The 13581-nt window shown below is 35.0% G+C and overlaps 1 protein-coding gene and 1 non-coding gene across 2 annotated transcripts; one reads left to right on the forward strand and one right to left on the reverse strand.

Moving 5' to 3' along the window:
* Positions 1–2416: 2416 nt before the first annotated feature.
* Positions 2417–2490, forward strand: TRNAT-AGU (transfer RNA threonine (anticodon AGU)). Its single transcript has one exon. It is a non-coding gene; the product is annotated as a tRNA-Thr (tRNA).
* Positions 2491–9293: 6803 nt separating this feature from the next.
* LOC107791642 (protein translation factor SUI1 homolog 2) lies at positions 9294–13435 on the reverse strand. The gene is made up of 5 exons (XM_016613736.2): positions 13373–13435; positions 11423–11509; positions 10989–11194; positions 10260–10313; positions 9294–9662 (listed from the first exon to the last, which is right to left on the reverse strand). The coding sequence occupies exons 2-5, from the start codon at positions 11457–11459 to the stop codon at positions 9618–9620; spliced, it is 342 nt and encodes a 113-aa protein (XP_016469222.1). The 5' UTR covers positions 11460–11509; positions 13373–13435; the 3' UTR covers positions 9294–9617.
* Between the last annotated feature and the right edge of the window lie 146 nt (positions 13436–13581).

Here is a 13581-nt window from a genome sequence, read left to right on the forward strand (position 1 = left end):
GACAGTCAGAGTACTCATGATCGGTAGAAAAAACTTAGGGAAATTTATAGGAAATATAGCGGAAAGGATTCCGACAATAGGGAAAATCATAACTCTAGACCTCCATAATCTTATCTCCAATCCTTATCTTTGTTAATTAATAGTTTACTGTTTTCTAGTATTTATTGGTTAATTAGATAAAAATAAATATTATAATCTTTATAATTAAGAAATTGTTTAGACTTGTGTTTCTTAGCGATATTGAACAACTGTATCTAAGCCTTAGTTCTCTGTGGGATTCGACTCCGGACTTATAAACCGGATTATATTTGCAATGACCGTACATTATGTGCCTTGCATTTTACATGATTTAATGATAAATTACACTTTGCTTGTGCGTAATAGAGTATATTTTATATGTAGGTGAATTGGAGATGAAAGTAGAGCAAAAAGGACACTTAAGCGTTGAAAGTGTGCTCGAGAACAGTAAAAAGGAGAGGCCAGGCAAAGGCCAGCTTAACTAGGCTTTAGCCTAGCGAGGCCAAGCTGAGGCCGGCGACGCCGAGCCTAATCCAAGTCAAGTCCAAGTTTTGAAAGCTTATTTCGTCTCCTAGTTTGACTAGGACTTGGCCTACACGTTTAGGTCTTTTCCTACACATATAAATAAACCTAAAAATGCTACTTGTGAATTTAGACCGAGATTAGAGAGATCAAGTTTGGACATAATTTAGACCTAAGGAGCCGTCGTGGAGACCGGAGATTCGACCTAAGGAGGCAAGAACACACTAGGATCGGCGTAGGATTCTTCTACGAGTTTTTCACTTCCTTCTTCCTATTTTCATCATTAGTTATGAATTCTAATATTGTAGTTATGTATACTATTATGAATAGCTAATTTGTTATCTAGGGTTTTGATAGAACCTATTGGAGGATGATTTTCCTGTTACGTTAATATAAATTTGATGTAGTATTTTCTCTAATTATTCAACTACGTTTATATTGTAGTTGGTTGAAGAGCTCTCAATCGACTGTGCTTATTTAGTGTGTATTACTCGGGAGAGAGTATATATTTAGGTAGTTGTTGAATAACATCACTCCTAACGTATATGAGGGATCAATACGGAGGGTTTAAATGTGGGATTAGGGATACTGAAACCTTGGTGCGATCCGAATGAGTCGTGCTTAATGCCAGCTAGCATAATTCGTGAGAATATGTCTAGTAAATTATGATAATTACTCGGGAGAGAGTTATGACAGTCAGAGTGCTCATGATCGGTAGAGAAAACTTAGGCAAATTTATAGGAAACGTAGCGGAAAGGATTCCGACAATAAGGGAAATCATAACTCTAAACCTCCTTAATCTTGTCTCCAATCCTTATCCTTGTTAATTAATAGTTTTTTTGCTTTCTAGTATTTGTTAGTTAATTAGATAAAAATAAATATTATAATCTTTATAATTAGGAAATTGTTTGGACTTGTGTTTCTTAGTGATATTGAACAATTGTAGCTAGGTCTTAGTTCTCTGTAAGATTCGACTCCGGACTTGTAAACTGGATTATATTTGCAACGATCGATTAGTCCTTTTTATAAAGCATAGTTGGGCGTGATCATAGGTTAGGAGGTAGTTTAGTCTTGTCTTACTTTGTACTTTTGTGAGCCTAGTCTGGTAGGGTTTTTATCTAAGATAGCTAGTGGCAATGTTGTGTCTTACTATTTCGCTTTTCAGTGCAGGACCTATTTAATAGCCATCGCTTTTCCTTTGCATCTTTCTTCTGGATTTCATGTTGTTTCTATTTTTCCTTTGATTTCTGTGGTGAAACTAATATTGTCTCCTTTTGTCTTTTTATTCTCTTGAGCCGATGGTCTTTCGAAAACAACATCTCTACTCCTTCAAGATAGGGGTAAGGTCTGCGTACACACTACCCTCCCCAGATTCCACTAGTGGGATTTTACTGGGTTGTTATTGTTGATTCTTTTAGTTTAATTTTTTAATAGAAAATATTGAAGAAATGATAGTAGCAAAAACGGACAACTTATGGATGGAGTTACGGACATACCATATTCCGGTTTCCTTTTTAAGGTCATATTTTCCTAATTCTATTTCATTCTTTTGAAAGATTTTAAGCATTAAAATAAACAAAGTAAAATTGATTTATTCGATATCAATCGTCAAAATTATCAACTTCTAGCATTAAATTAATCCTATATTGTTATAATATTTTTTTATGTGATAGCTTTATTTCCTGTATGCTTATTTATAGGTATACCTTATGCTTTTATTATGTACTAGAATTTAAATATATCAACTGAAAAAGTGGATCACCTCAAGTCTTAAAAAAGAGGGAGAGAGAGAAGAATTGAAATTTGATATAATTTCAAAAAGATTTTTTTGATGAAGTCTTAACAAACAATAAAAAATTGATCGTTCTTTAACAAGGCTCTTGTAGCTCAGTTGGTTAGAGCACCCGTTTAGTAAGCGGGAGGTTTTGAGTTCGACTCTCAACGAGAGCATTTTGGCTGAGCTGAAATTCCTCCTAAAAAGGTTTCAATTAGCGACAACAATACTGACTCGGCTAAAATAATTCAAATCGCCTAAAGTTTTTGGCATGTAATATTGGCTAGAAATACTATGCATTGTATTTCCTATATATATATATAACCAAAAAAAATTGACAGTTGTTGCAAAAAGGAGAAGAAGAAAAATTAAATGAATTAACCTTATTATTAACTGAAAGGGATTATTAGAAGATATCGACTATAAAGGATTAATTGATAACTTTGTGTCCAAAAAAATAAAAAGATAAATTTTAGCTAAAATACATATGAAATTTCATTAAAAATAATTAGGCCTCATAAATAATTGTAGCTTTAGACCACTATTATAGTTGAGCCGCCCAGGAATAAGTGTCCCTTTTGGCCCTCAGGTCGGGGTTCAATTCCCATACAGTTCTTTTTAATTAATCCTTTTTAATAATTAATAAATAAACAAACCCTAATTCCCCATGCCCTTTTTAATTTAAACACACCCATGTTTTTAAACTCCTAAATATGCCTCTGCTCCCGTCTTTTCTTCACTTATATAGACTCTAACAACAAGAAGACTTAGCTAGCGTTTGGCCATAGATTTTTAAATTTATTTTGAAAAATCTGATTTGGGTGAAGTTTGATTTGAAAATGAAAATGTGTTTGGACATACGTTTTTAAAACATATTTCCCAACTTTATTTTGCAAAAAACATGTATATAATTCCCAAGTTTTGAGATTTTGGCCTAAAATCAGCAATTGGGGTGATTTTGAGATTTGGAATTTTGGATTTTGCCAAAATGTGGGTAAAATTTATGGCCAAACATGAATTTGCCAAATAAATCCTAAATTTATTTTGGCAAAACTCATGGCTAAACGGGTCCTTAAATTCTTGTCGTGCGCCTGCTACGCACCCATACACTGTACTATCTTTAACTTTTTAAAAATTTAGCTTTGGAATCGCTAAATGTTATTGTGACGAATATATCAACTTGTCATCTTTTGTTATACAAATTGGTTAACTCGATTTTTGACTAACAAAAAAGTGATGGACAGTTTTAACAAGATTATTTCGTACGGAAAGTAATAAATTATATTTTTAACGAGCTATCGACTATGGTATATCAAAGTTAACCAATTTACAGGCAGGGGTGTACGCAAAATTTTTGTAAGCGATATCATCATTTAAAAAAAATGATTATGACGATGTGAAAAATAAAAAGTTGAGAAGAGTATCTTCAGCCAACCCGATCACTCAGAAGTTGTAAATCATAGAAAAAGAGGAGTAACTTTTGTTTCAAAATTATAGTTCTAAATCCGTTTAAGTTATACTAAAATAATTGCATGTTATATTTGTTAGCTATTTATCACTTTGATTAATGTGTAAGGAATTTGGTGTACTGGTTAGAGGAAAGAGTTTTATCCTTTCAGAATCTAATTTTTAATCTAAAAATGCTTTTAAAATGTGCAAAAAATCGAAGGAATGGTTTTCGATCCCCCCCATTTTTGGGGTGAAAATGGACGTACAGTCCATCAATCAGATCAAGCAAGCTTATTAGCCAAATAGTATCCTTTTATTAATATTTTTTTTGATACACTGGTTATATGTGTATTTAATAAAGTTTTCCGATGAAGAGGTGTCGGATGACACCGCTTGCACCAACGTGCATCCGCCCTTGTTTACAGGTCGAATCCTAATAGATCCAATATGTAGTTTGTTTCTTTCCATATTCTGTACACAGCAGGAGCATAGTATATTTTTTTGTTTTGTTTTGGGGATCGAACATTTCAGCCGTATAGAATTATTAAGAAGTTATGATCACTTCTGTGATAAATTTTTAATTCTTATTATATAATGGTTAAATCATTTTCGATCTTAATTTTGGGTTCAATATCAACCACCTCTTCCATAAATAAAACATTTGTCCTTCTTCAGTATGGTACTGACAAGTTTTTAAACGCAAAGAGAATTTGATATAAAGCCAAAGATTGGGATAAAAAGCATATTTAATTTCCAGTTACAGACTTGCAGTAAGGTATGTCAATAATATTATTGACTCTTTTAATTTCTTTCTCTACACACTCACAAAAATGCCTTCGCTATTGAGTTGTCCCACGTCGGAGGGATTTGAGGTTCTTGGTCTCCTTGTATGGCTTGGGCAATTCTCACCTCATAAGCTAATTTTTGGGATTGAGTTAGATCCAAGGTCCATTCTTATCAATGTCCGTTTTTTCCTTTCTCCGCACTTCAATATTCTTTTTTTTTTAAGAATATTTCTTGAAGGAAAAAGAAAAAGATTAAGCATTAAGAAGTTGATTCATTGATAATTAACTATAGTTGATATGAACTAGGATTTATATTCCAATGAAGGTTAGTGGAAGTGAAAAGGACTAATGCACCAAATTAAAAGTCTTAATCTCTATCTAGTGGGAAGATAGCTTACTTGTTTATTTTATATTAATTTCCCCTCACATGGATAATTTTGTCGTCTTTCATACATGGTGAAGCCAAGATTTTTACTAAGGGGAATCAAAATATAAAGAAGTAAATTCATGAAAAATTCATAGGATGTCAATACATAGTAGATATACATAAATTCTTTTTTTCTCTTTCTAGCTAAATAATACAATTTTCCAACAAAAAGGTGTCGGTTGACGCCTCTTCAATACATGTAGCTCTGCGACTGCTTTCATATGTGTTTAGTTGTTTACTGATTCTTGGCTGATACCTCTCTTGTACTTAAAATGTTATTCCATTTCTTTTACTTTCTAGTGATTGATGAAGAAAAAATTACCCACATTCGGCAGTGGCGGAGCCATACTGAACTAAGGGGTGTCAAGCGACACTCCTTCGCCGGAAAATTACACTATATTGCTAGATAAACTTTTTTATTTTATGTCTATTTACTATACGTTGACTTCCCTTGACTTTTCGATATATTTAATTATTTATATTTTGACACCCCTTGATGAAAATTCTCGCTCCGCCACTGATATTCGGTATTTATATTTAACCTATCAATTTAATTATAACAATCACAGATTAAAGCAAGAATATATTTATGCAAGATACATGTCATGCACAAGTTATTTTGGGTTTAATAAATATTAAATTAAATTTGCTAAATTTCTATTGGCCACTTGGGAAAATTAATTTTGATTAAAACCCCCCACTCCCCACTTTGATGGAAAGTGGAATTATGCCTTAAAACTATCGGTCCTCTTTTTCTGTCTTTAAAAGGCAAAGAATAACATATTTCAGCGTTGTTGTTCTGAAAGTAAGCAGAAAGAAAAGAGAGAGAGAAAGAACTTTCTTAATCACAAGTAAAGGTCACACAATTCCGCTACGAATCATCAAGAAAACATTATGGAATCATGTATGTTTCTTGATTTATGTATTTACTTTGTTTAGAGTGGTAGAGTTAAGAGTGAGGAGGAGTGTGTCTATTTCCGAGAACCAGTTCGGGTTCATGTCGGGGCGTTCGACTACAGAAGCCATCCACTTTGTTAGGAGATTGATGGAACAGTATATGAAGAGGAAGAAGGACATGCATACGGTGTTCATCGACTTAGAAAAAACGTACGACAAAGTTCCGAGGGAAGTTTTGTGGAGATGTTTGGAGGCTATAGGTGTACCTGTTGCCCGCATTAGGATGATTAAGGACATGTATGATGGAACAAAGACCCGAATGAGGATGGTGGGTCGGGACTCGGACCATTTTCCGGTTATGATGGAGTTGCATCAGGGGTCGGCACTCAGCCTTTTTTGTTTGCCCTGGAGATGGACGTACTGACGCGCCACATCTAAGGGGAGGTGCCGTGGTGCATGCTATTTGCAGATAATATTGTATTGATTGACGAGATGCGAGGCGGTGTGAATGCGATGTTAGAAGTATGGAGGCAGACCTTGGAGTCTAAAGGTTTCAAGTTGAGTAGGACCAAGACAGAATACTTGGAGTGTAAGTTCAGTGGTGTGACTCAAGGGGGGGGAGGGAAGGTGAGGCTAGTCTCGGAGGTCATCCCTATGAGAGGAAGTTTTAAGTACCTTGGGTCTATTATTCAGGGGGATGGGGAGATTGATGAAGATATCACACATCGTATTGGGACAGGATAGATGAAATGGAGACTCGCTTCTGGTGTTTTGTGTGACAAGAAGGTGCCACCGAAACTTAAAGGTAAGTTCTACAGAATGGTAGTCAGACCGACGTTGTTGTATGGGGCTGAGTGTTGGCCAGTCAAGATCGCTCATGTCCAGAAGATGAAGGTAGCAGAGATGAGGATGTTGAGATGGATGTGCGGGCACACCAAGTTAGATAGGATTAGAAATGAGGTTATTCGTGACAAGGTCAGTGTGGCCCCTATTGAGGACAAGATGCGGGAAGCGCGGCTTAGGTGGTTTGGTCATGTAAGGAGGAGGAGCACAGATGCCCCGGTGAGGAGGTGTGAGAGGTTGACATTAGAGGGTCTATAGAGAGATAGAGGTAGGCCAAAGAAGAGGTGGGGAGAGGTGATTAGGCAATACATGGCACAACTTCAGCTAACCGAAGACATGACCTTTGATAGGAAGATATGGAGATCGAGGATTAGGGTAGTAGAGTTGGTAGTCTAGAGTATTCATAACAGTAGTATTGACATGTAGTCTCGCCTTCTATTGGTAGTAGGTTTTTATGACTAGCCGTTATTTTCTTCCATTGTTGATCACCTTACTATCTTGTTGTTTTTATTCTACTTTTATATGGCTTTTTGGTGTTGTCCCTTCTTGTCTATATTTTCATTAATGTGGTGTTTATGCTTTACTGAGCCGGGAGTCTATTGGAAACAGTCTCTCTATCCTCACAAGGTAGGGGTAAGGTCTGCGTACACACTACCCTCTCCACATCCCACTGATGTGGGATAATACTGGGTATGTTGTTGTTGTTGTTGTAATAACCGAAATCACATAGTTCCTAGATCCTGAAACTTATGATAGGTTTATTATGTTAGTTGTTTATAATCATAGTCTAGAATTGTAAAACCTTACAATGCATTCATTGTTTGGTTTAAAGGATAAGTTTATTCCAACCACAACTGTTATGTGAATAGTTAACAAACTATTTTAGGTATCTTTAAACAAATAATCAGACATATTTATTGTTTATTTATTCTAGCCGGTATAATTATGCACTAATTATACATAATTATGCATATATTATATATGAATTATTCTTATATTATACATCCGTCGACTATTTTATTTTAAGCGATTGGGTTGACTATTTAGGTCAATTCTTCTTTAAGGTTGTACGCCTTGACAATATAAATTAGAGATTTGTAATTCTATAATAATTTAATCTAATTGTGTAAAATATTTTTACATAGTCATGGAATAGAACTTGATCACACTCTTATATCCCCTTTGAGATAAGAGAAGATTCTAGTGTAATAGTTCAGGAGTTCAAATTGCTTTAGGCTATTGGTGCAAATTTTGTGTGACTAGATTTTTTTTTACATCCCCATATATGTATACTTGACTTCGTCAAGGAAAGCTCAATTTCGTGGCCTAAAGCCAAAGTTTAATATAATTTTTTTTATAAAAAAAAAGATTATACTATATATTTTTATTTGAAATCTATTCTTCTAGCTCTTTAAGATGCAAAGTTGTTAATAATTTTTTATAATCGATTTCTTCCAATAATTCCTTTCCAAATGATATTATAACCAACCAACTTAATCTTTCTTGATGCATTATCGATCTTAGCTAAAATTTATTTTAATTTTGAAAAACTTGTTTCCCCTGAGAAAACTGTTATAGGAACTGATAACATTATTCCATAAGCAATATAAATATTTGGAAAAGAATCAAAGCCTTTTTATTTGATTGAGTATATAGTATCTTCTATGTGTACTATTTTTTCTTGTCAAATAAATTTCAATTCACACATTAGAAAAATCATTCATACTCTCCATTTTTAAGTAAGTCAAACGATTACTTTAATTACATATCTAAAAAATTTCTTTCGTTTTATATAAAAAAAAGTCTACTATTGTACTAAAAATTCTAAATTTTATTTTATTTAAATAATTATATACTTATTATTTCTAAAAAGTGGGGCCCCCCAATTTTGGGGCCTAAGGCACAAGCCTTATTAGATACAGCATTAGAGCTGGCCTGAACTTCGTGCAACACATGACATAATTATGGGTGAAATTCAAAAATAGCCAGATTTACAATTGGTCGTTCAAAAATAGCTCAGCTTCAAAAGTAATCGAAATTTAGCCACTTTTCATGTAAAGATAAATCTGAGCGAAAACACTGTTCAAAACCCGAAAAATACGCCAATAGATTATACTGGAGTTGCAGCATAAGTATACTTGAACTCCAGCATATTATACTGGAGTTCCATGATAAGTATGCTGGAACTCCAGCATAATATGATGGAGTTCCAGCATAAGTACACTAGAACTTCAGCATAATATACTGGAGTTCTGGCAAGTATATCATTCCCGCATAATATACTGGAGTTTGGAGCACCGGTGCTCCAGTCTCCAGTATATTATGCTGGACCGGTCTTTGTTGCAGCAAAATAGTGGCTATTTTTCATTGACTTGGTAAACGCTGGCTATTTTTGAATGACCAGTACGAAAACTGGCTATACTATGCTATTTTTACCATAATTATGATCTTTCATAATTAGTACTTTGTGGTATGAGGTATATACCCTTCCTGTAGGATTACAAGACTGGATCACATATATGGCCATGGAATTTAAACAAGCCAATTTGCAGAACACTAACAAGCACAAAATAAAAGCTCATGAAATAAGCAAATGAATATTGATAGTAGTAAATTATTATATACAGAATGACACAGATGTTCATCCAAATTAATAGAATATAATCTGGTAAATTTTTGGAGATTTTTCTCCACCTCCATTGGGGACTCGAGAAAAGCAGCACACCAAACAACTACCAGATTTTTCATATACTGATCTGCACATCAACAAGCTACTAATACCAGCTTCTTCTATATGGGAAATGCCACAAAAATTAAACTCAGAAACTGTCGTAGCGCGCACTGATGGAAAAAAAACTGGAAATTGCACAGAAATGCATCAATCCCCTTCCTTTGCTTGTCTTTAGAAACCATGAATCTTGATGTTTTCCTTCTTCACAATGCCAGCCTAAATCGCAAAAGCACCAGAAATCATATTCACTAAAGGATTTAAGTAATATACCCTAACCACGCAAATACTTTTTATACTATCAGTGTTGTTTAACCTATACGCAGACTTACCCTACATTTCTGCAAGAGGTTGTTTCCACTGCTCTAACCCACGAGCTCCTAGTCTTACCTACATTTCTGCAAGAGGTTGTTTCCACTGCTCTAACCCACGAGCTCCTAGTTGCTGCCATGTGACTAGGAGGTCAGGGATTCGAGCCGTGAAAACAGCCTCTTGTAGAAATGCAGGGTAAGATTGCGTATAATAGACCCTTATGGTACGTCCCTTCCCCGAACTCGCACATAGCACGAGCTTAGTGCATCGTGCTGCCCTTTTTAATGTTGTTTAACCTATAATAGTAGGTCGCTTAACAATTTTACTATATTACAGATTAATGCTTGTCATAGAGATTTACTTGTAATTACGTTATAAGTAACTTGACTGTACGAATAAGTATTGTTTACGCATCAGTATATAGGACTTAAATTCTTTACTAAAACCGTTCATAGTTATATGTACTCCTATATCATATCTCAAGCAATAGGGCTAAGATCACACCTGTATGAGGAAGGTTGAAACATTCTTCCGCTGATCGCCTTGAAGCTGGATAACCTGTGTGAATGAACCATTCAGTAGAGGAGAAAAAAGGAGAAAGAGGAGATACAACGAATAGCATCGGTTTTTCTTTTCTTTTTTGTTTTAGGCATCAGGTATCAAAAACTTACTAGCCCGACTAATCTAGATTGGCAGCGTAAGAGACAAAAGGAGAGGGGTTATAGAAACGATCTCTACCAAAAAGTTTTTCTTTCTTAAGACTTGAACCCGAGACCTCTAGTTAGTGATCCCAACCATCCTACTATGGTAATAGCATCAGTTTTTCTTTTCTTTTTGTTTTAGGCATCCGATATCAGAAACCTACTAGCCCGACTAATCCAGATTGACAGCGTAAGCAACAAAAGGGGAGGGGTTATAAAAGCGCTATCTACCAAGAAATTTTTCATTCTTAAGACTTGAACCTGAGACCTCTGCTTAGCAATAGAGTGATCCCAACCATCCTACTAGGGTAATAGCATTGGTTTTTCTTTTCTTTTTACTTTAGGCATCCGATATCAGAAATCTACAAGCCCGACTAATCCATATTGATAACGTAAGCGACATAAGGGGAGGGGTTACAAAAGCGCTCTCTACCAAGAAGTTTTTCATTCTCAAGACTTGAAAACGAGACCTCTAATTAAGAATAAAGTGATTCCAACCATCCTACTATGGTAATAGCATCAGTTATTTCACCTGGCCAAGTTCTGGATCTTGCACAACAGTACCATTGCAGCAAAATTCCTTCTTGAGGTCCTTCAGAATTTTATTATAGCTGAATTCCCTCTTCAGGCCTTGAACTGTAGTCAGACTTTTCCTGCCATTTCGCTGCTGAACTCGGATATGCACATACTCTTTCGCACCTGCACCTGAGTTCTGAGCATTTGCATCAGCGAACGGATCTGTCCTCACCAGACAAAGCACAAAACAATGTTACTGTAATCAGTTGGTTGTCAACAATAACATAAGTGGAAAAAGGAGAAACAACAACAACTATGCGTCATAGCGTCAGTCCCAAATAAGCTGGGGTCGGCTATATGAATCCTACACTGCTTCATTTAAGCTTAACTCATGTCATCTGTGAGCAATAGGAAGACCAGAACAATAACGAAAAAAGGGATACTACATACCAAAGTTGGTAGGGATTTGGACGTCGATCTCAGACATGAACCTAGCTTTCAGAAGTACGGAGAACAACCTTGAATGCAAAATTCCAGCTGAAATGAAAAAACAAGAAGTGATTCACTTTCAAGCTCATGTATACTACTAAAAGAGTAACATTAAGGGAAAACAACAGAAAAGGTTCAGTTATTTGATGAAATAGAAAATTGCACGTTTAGTCCGCCATTTACCGGCAGTGGCGGATCCAAAATTTTAAAGCGATAGGTACTAGCCGATAAAAAATCCGAAAGAAGAGGAAAAAAAAGTTTAGTTATGGGTGCTCACTCTATATTTATCTAATTATTTTTATAATTGTCTATGCAAATTTACTAAATCCGGTTAAAAGTAATGGGTGCTTAAGCACCGATAAGTATCCATGTACATCCGCCACTGTTTACCAGGATACTAAGCTCCCGCTATGCGTGGGACCGGGGAAGGGCGGGACTAGGAGTGGCAAACGGGCGGGTCGGGTCGGATATGGTTCGGGTCGAAAACGAGTAATGAAAAAACGGATAAATTATCCGACCCAGCTCATATTTAATACAGATAGAAAACGGGTTAACCGGTGGATAATATGAGTAACCATATTATTCATGACTTCTTGCATATGATCACTTTTGGGAGAATTCTTAGTCTCCCTAACTTGAGGAACCCCAATTTGAGGTTTTACAAATGTAAAAGTTAGATCCACCAGTTATCCATTTTTTAAATGGATAATATGGTTCTTATCCATATTTGACCCGTTTTTAAAAAGTTCATTATCCAACCCATTTTTTAGTGGATAATATGAGTGGTTAACCGTTTTCTTTGAACCATTTTGCCACCACTAGGCGGGACTATAAGGGTCTATTGTATGCAGTCTTACCCTACATTTCTGCAAGAGGCTGTTTCCACGATTTGAACCCGTGACCTCCTGGTTACATGAGGCAGCAACTTTACCAGTTACTCCAAGCATCCCCTTCCTAATCTGCCATTTACTGATAGATTTTATTGGCTATCGGAATTCTAATTAAGGACATTCAACCTAAAAGTAGTAGAATTGCACGTTTTTGTTCCTTAATTAACAAATTTATACTAATCAAATGAAGCTTTCAACTTAGAATAAAAATTAAAAATAGAAATAGAATTTCATCCTAAGCTCACCATACAGGCTGGCTATAAACAATCCTTTCGGGGCAGAATACTCGAATTGCGAAAGCATCCATTTTTGTGACCTAAATGCTATAGACTAGGGGTTGGAATTTTAGCCCAAACCCTTTCAACCCGCCTAAGGTTGAGCCTGTCATTGACCTACCCATTTATTGAATCAGCCTATTTTGACCAGCCCGGAAACGATTTGTTCTTAATGATGAATCGATCATTTGATATCTTTTTCTTTCTCCCACTTCGTCCGACCCCAACTAGTTTGTGATTAAAGCGTAGTTAATTGATTGATTATCCCCCTTCATGGTTATAAAAATTAGTCTTTTTCTGTTTCTCTATTTCTTCAATGTCAAATCAAGAATAAATTAGAGGTCATAATTGTATGGAACTAACACCAAATAAAGACTAAAAATAGAAAAATTAACACCCAATATCCATATAAACAAGCCTAATAAGGTCCAATATTCTGTTTTATCAGAAATAAATATGGTGAAAAAAGATGCTTTTATTGGAACTTTGATCAAATATACTACTAGTATTTTCTTATTTTTTCTGAATACTGAAGAAAGAGATGAAACAAAAGAAATATACAATAACCAAAATATCAATTCAGGGTATAAAAAATAATCAAGAAAGCTGCATGCATGAACAAACAGACAAAAACTAGTAAATTTTGATATTATAACAAACTCTGAACAACAAGAATTACATTAAAGAATTAGAAAAAAAAAAACATATTCTTGTTTAAATTAAGTTGAAAATTGAAGAGAATTTACCTGACAAGAAGAAGAAACAGAGATAGGAGTTGAAATATAGAGAAAAAATTGTATAGAATGAAATTAATGTTTAAAAGATGAAATGTGAGGAGATAAAAAAAGGTTTATATATAGAGAGATACAAAAACAGACAATGTTACACTTTTTAGAATGATCAGACACTTGGATTGTTCTTCTTTTTTATGGAATCTCAGCTTCCAAAATTATCT

Source organism: Nicotiana tabacum, chromosome 21, assembly GCF_000715075.1.
Source record: "Nicotiana tabacum cultivar K326 chromosome 21, ASM71507v2, whole genome shotgun sequence".
Lineage (NCBI taxonomy): Eukaryota > Viridiplantae > Streptophyta > Magnoliopsida > Solanales > Solanaceae > Nicotiana > Nicotiana tabacum.

Excerpts from the sequence above, each read along its gene's own strand:
- LOC107791642 (XM_016613736.2), bottom strand. The coding sequence starts at position 11,459 with ATGTCTGAGATCGACGTCCAAATCCCTACCAACTTTG. Across the intron at positions 11,195-11,422 it reads CCAAATCCCTACCAACTTTG|ATCCGTTCGCTGATGCAAAT; the intron begins GTATGTAGTATC and ends TGGTGAGGACAG. Across the intron at positions 10,314-10,988 it reads AAGATCCAGAACTTGGCCAG|GTTATCCAGCTTCAAGGCGA; the intron begins GTGAAATAACTG and ends TCATTCACACAG.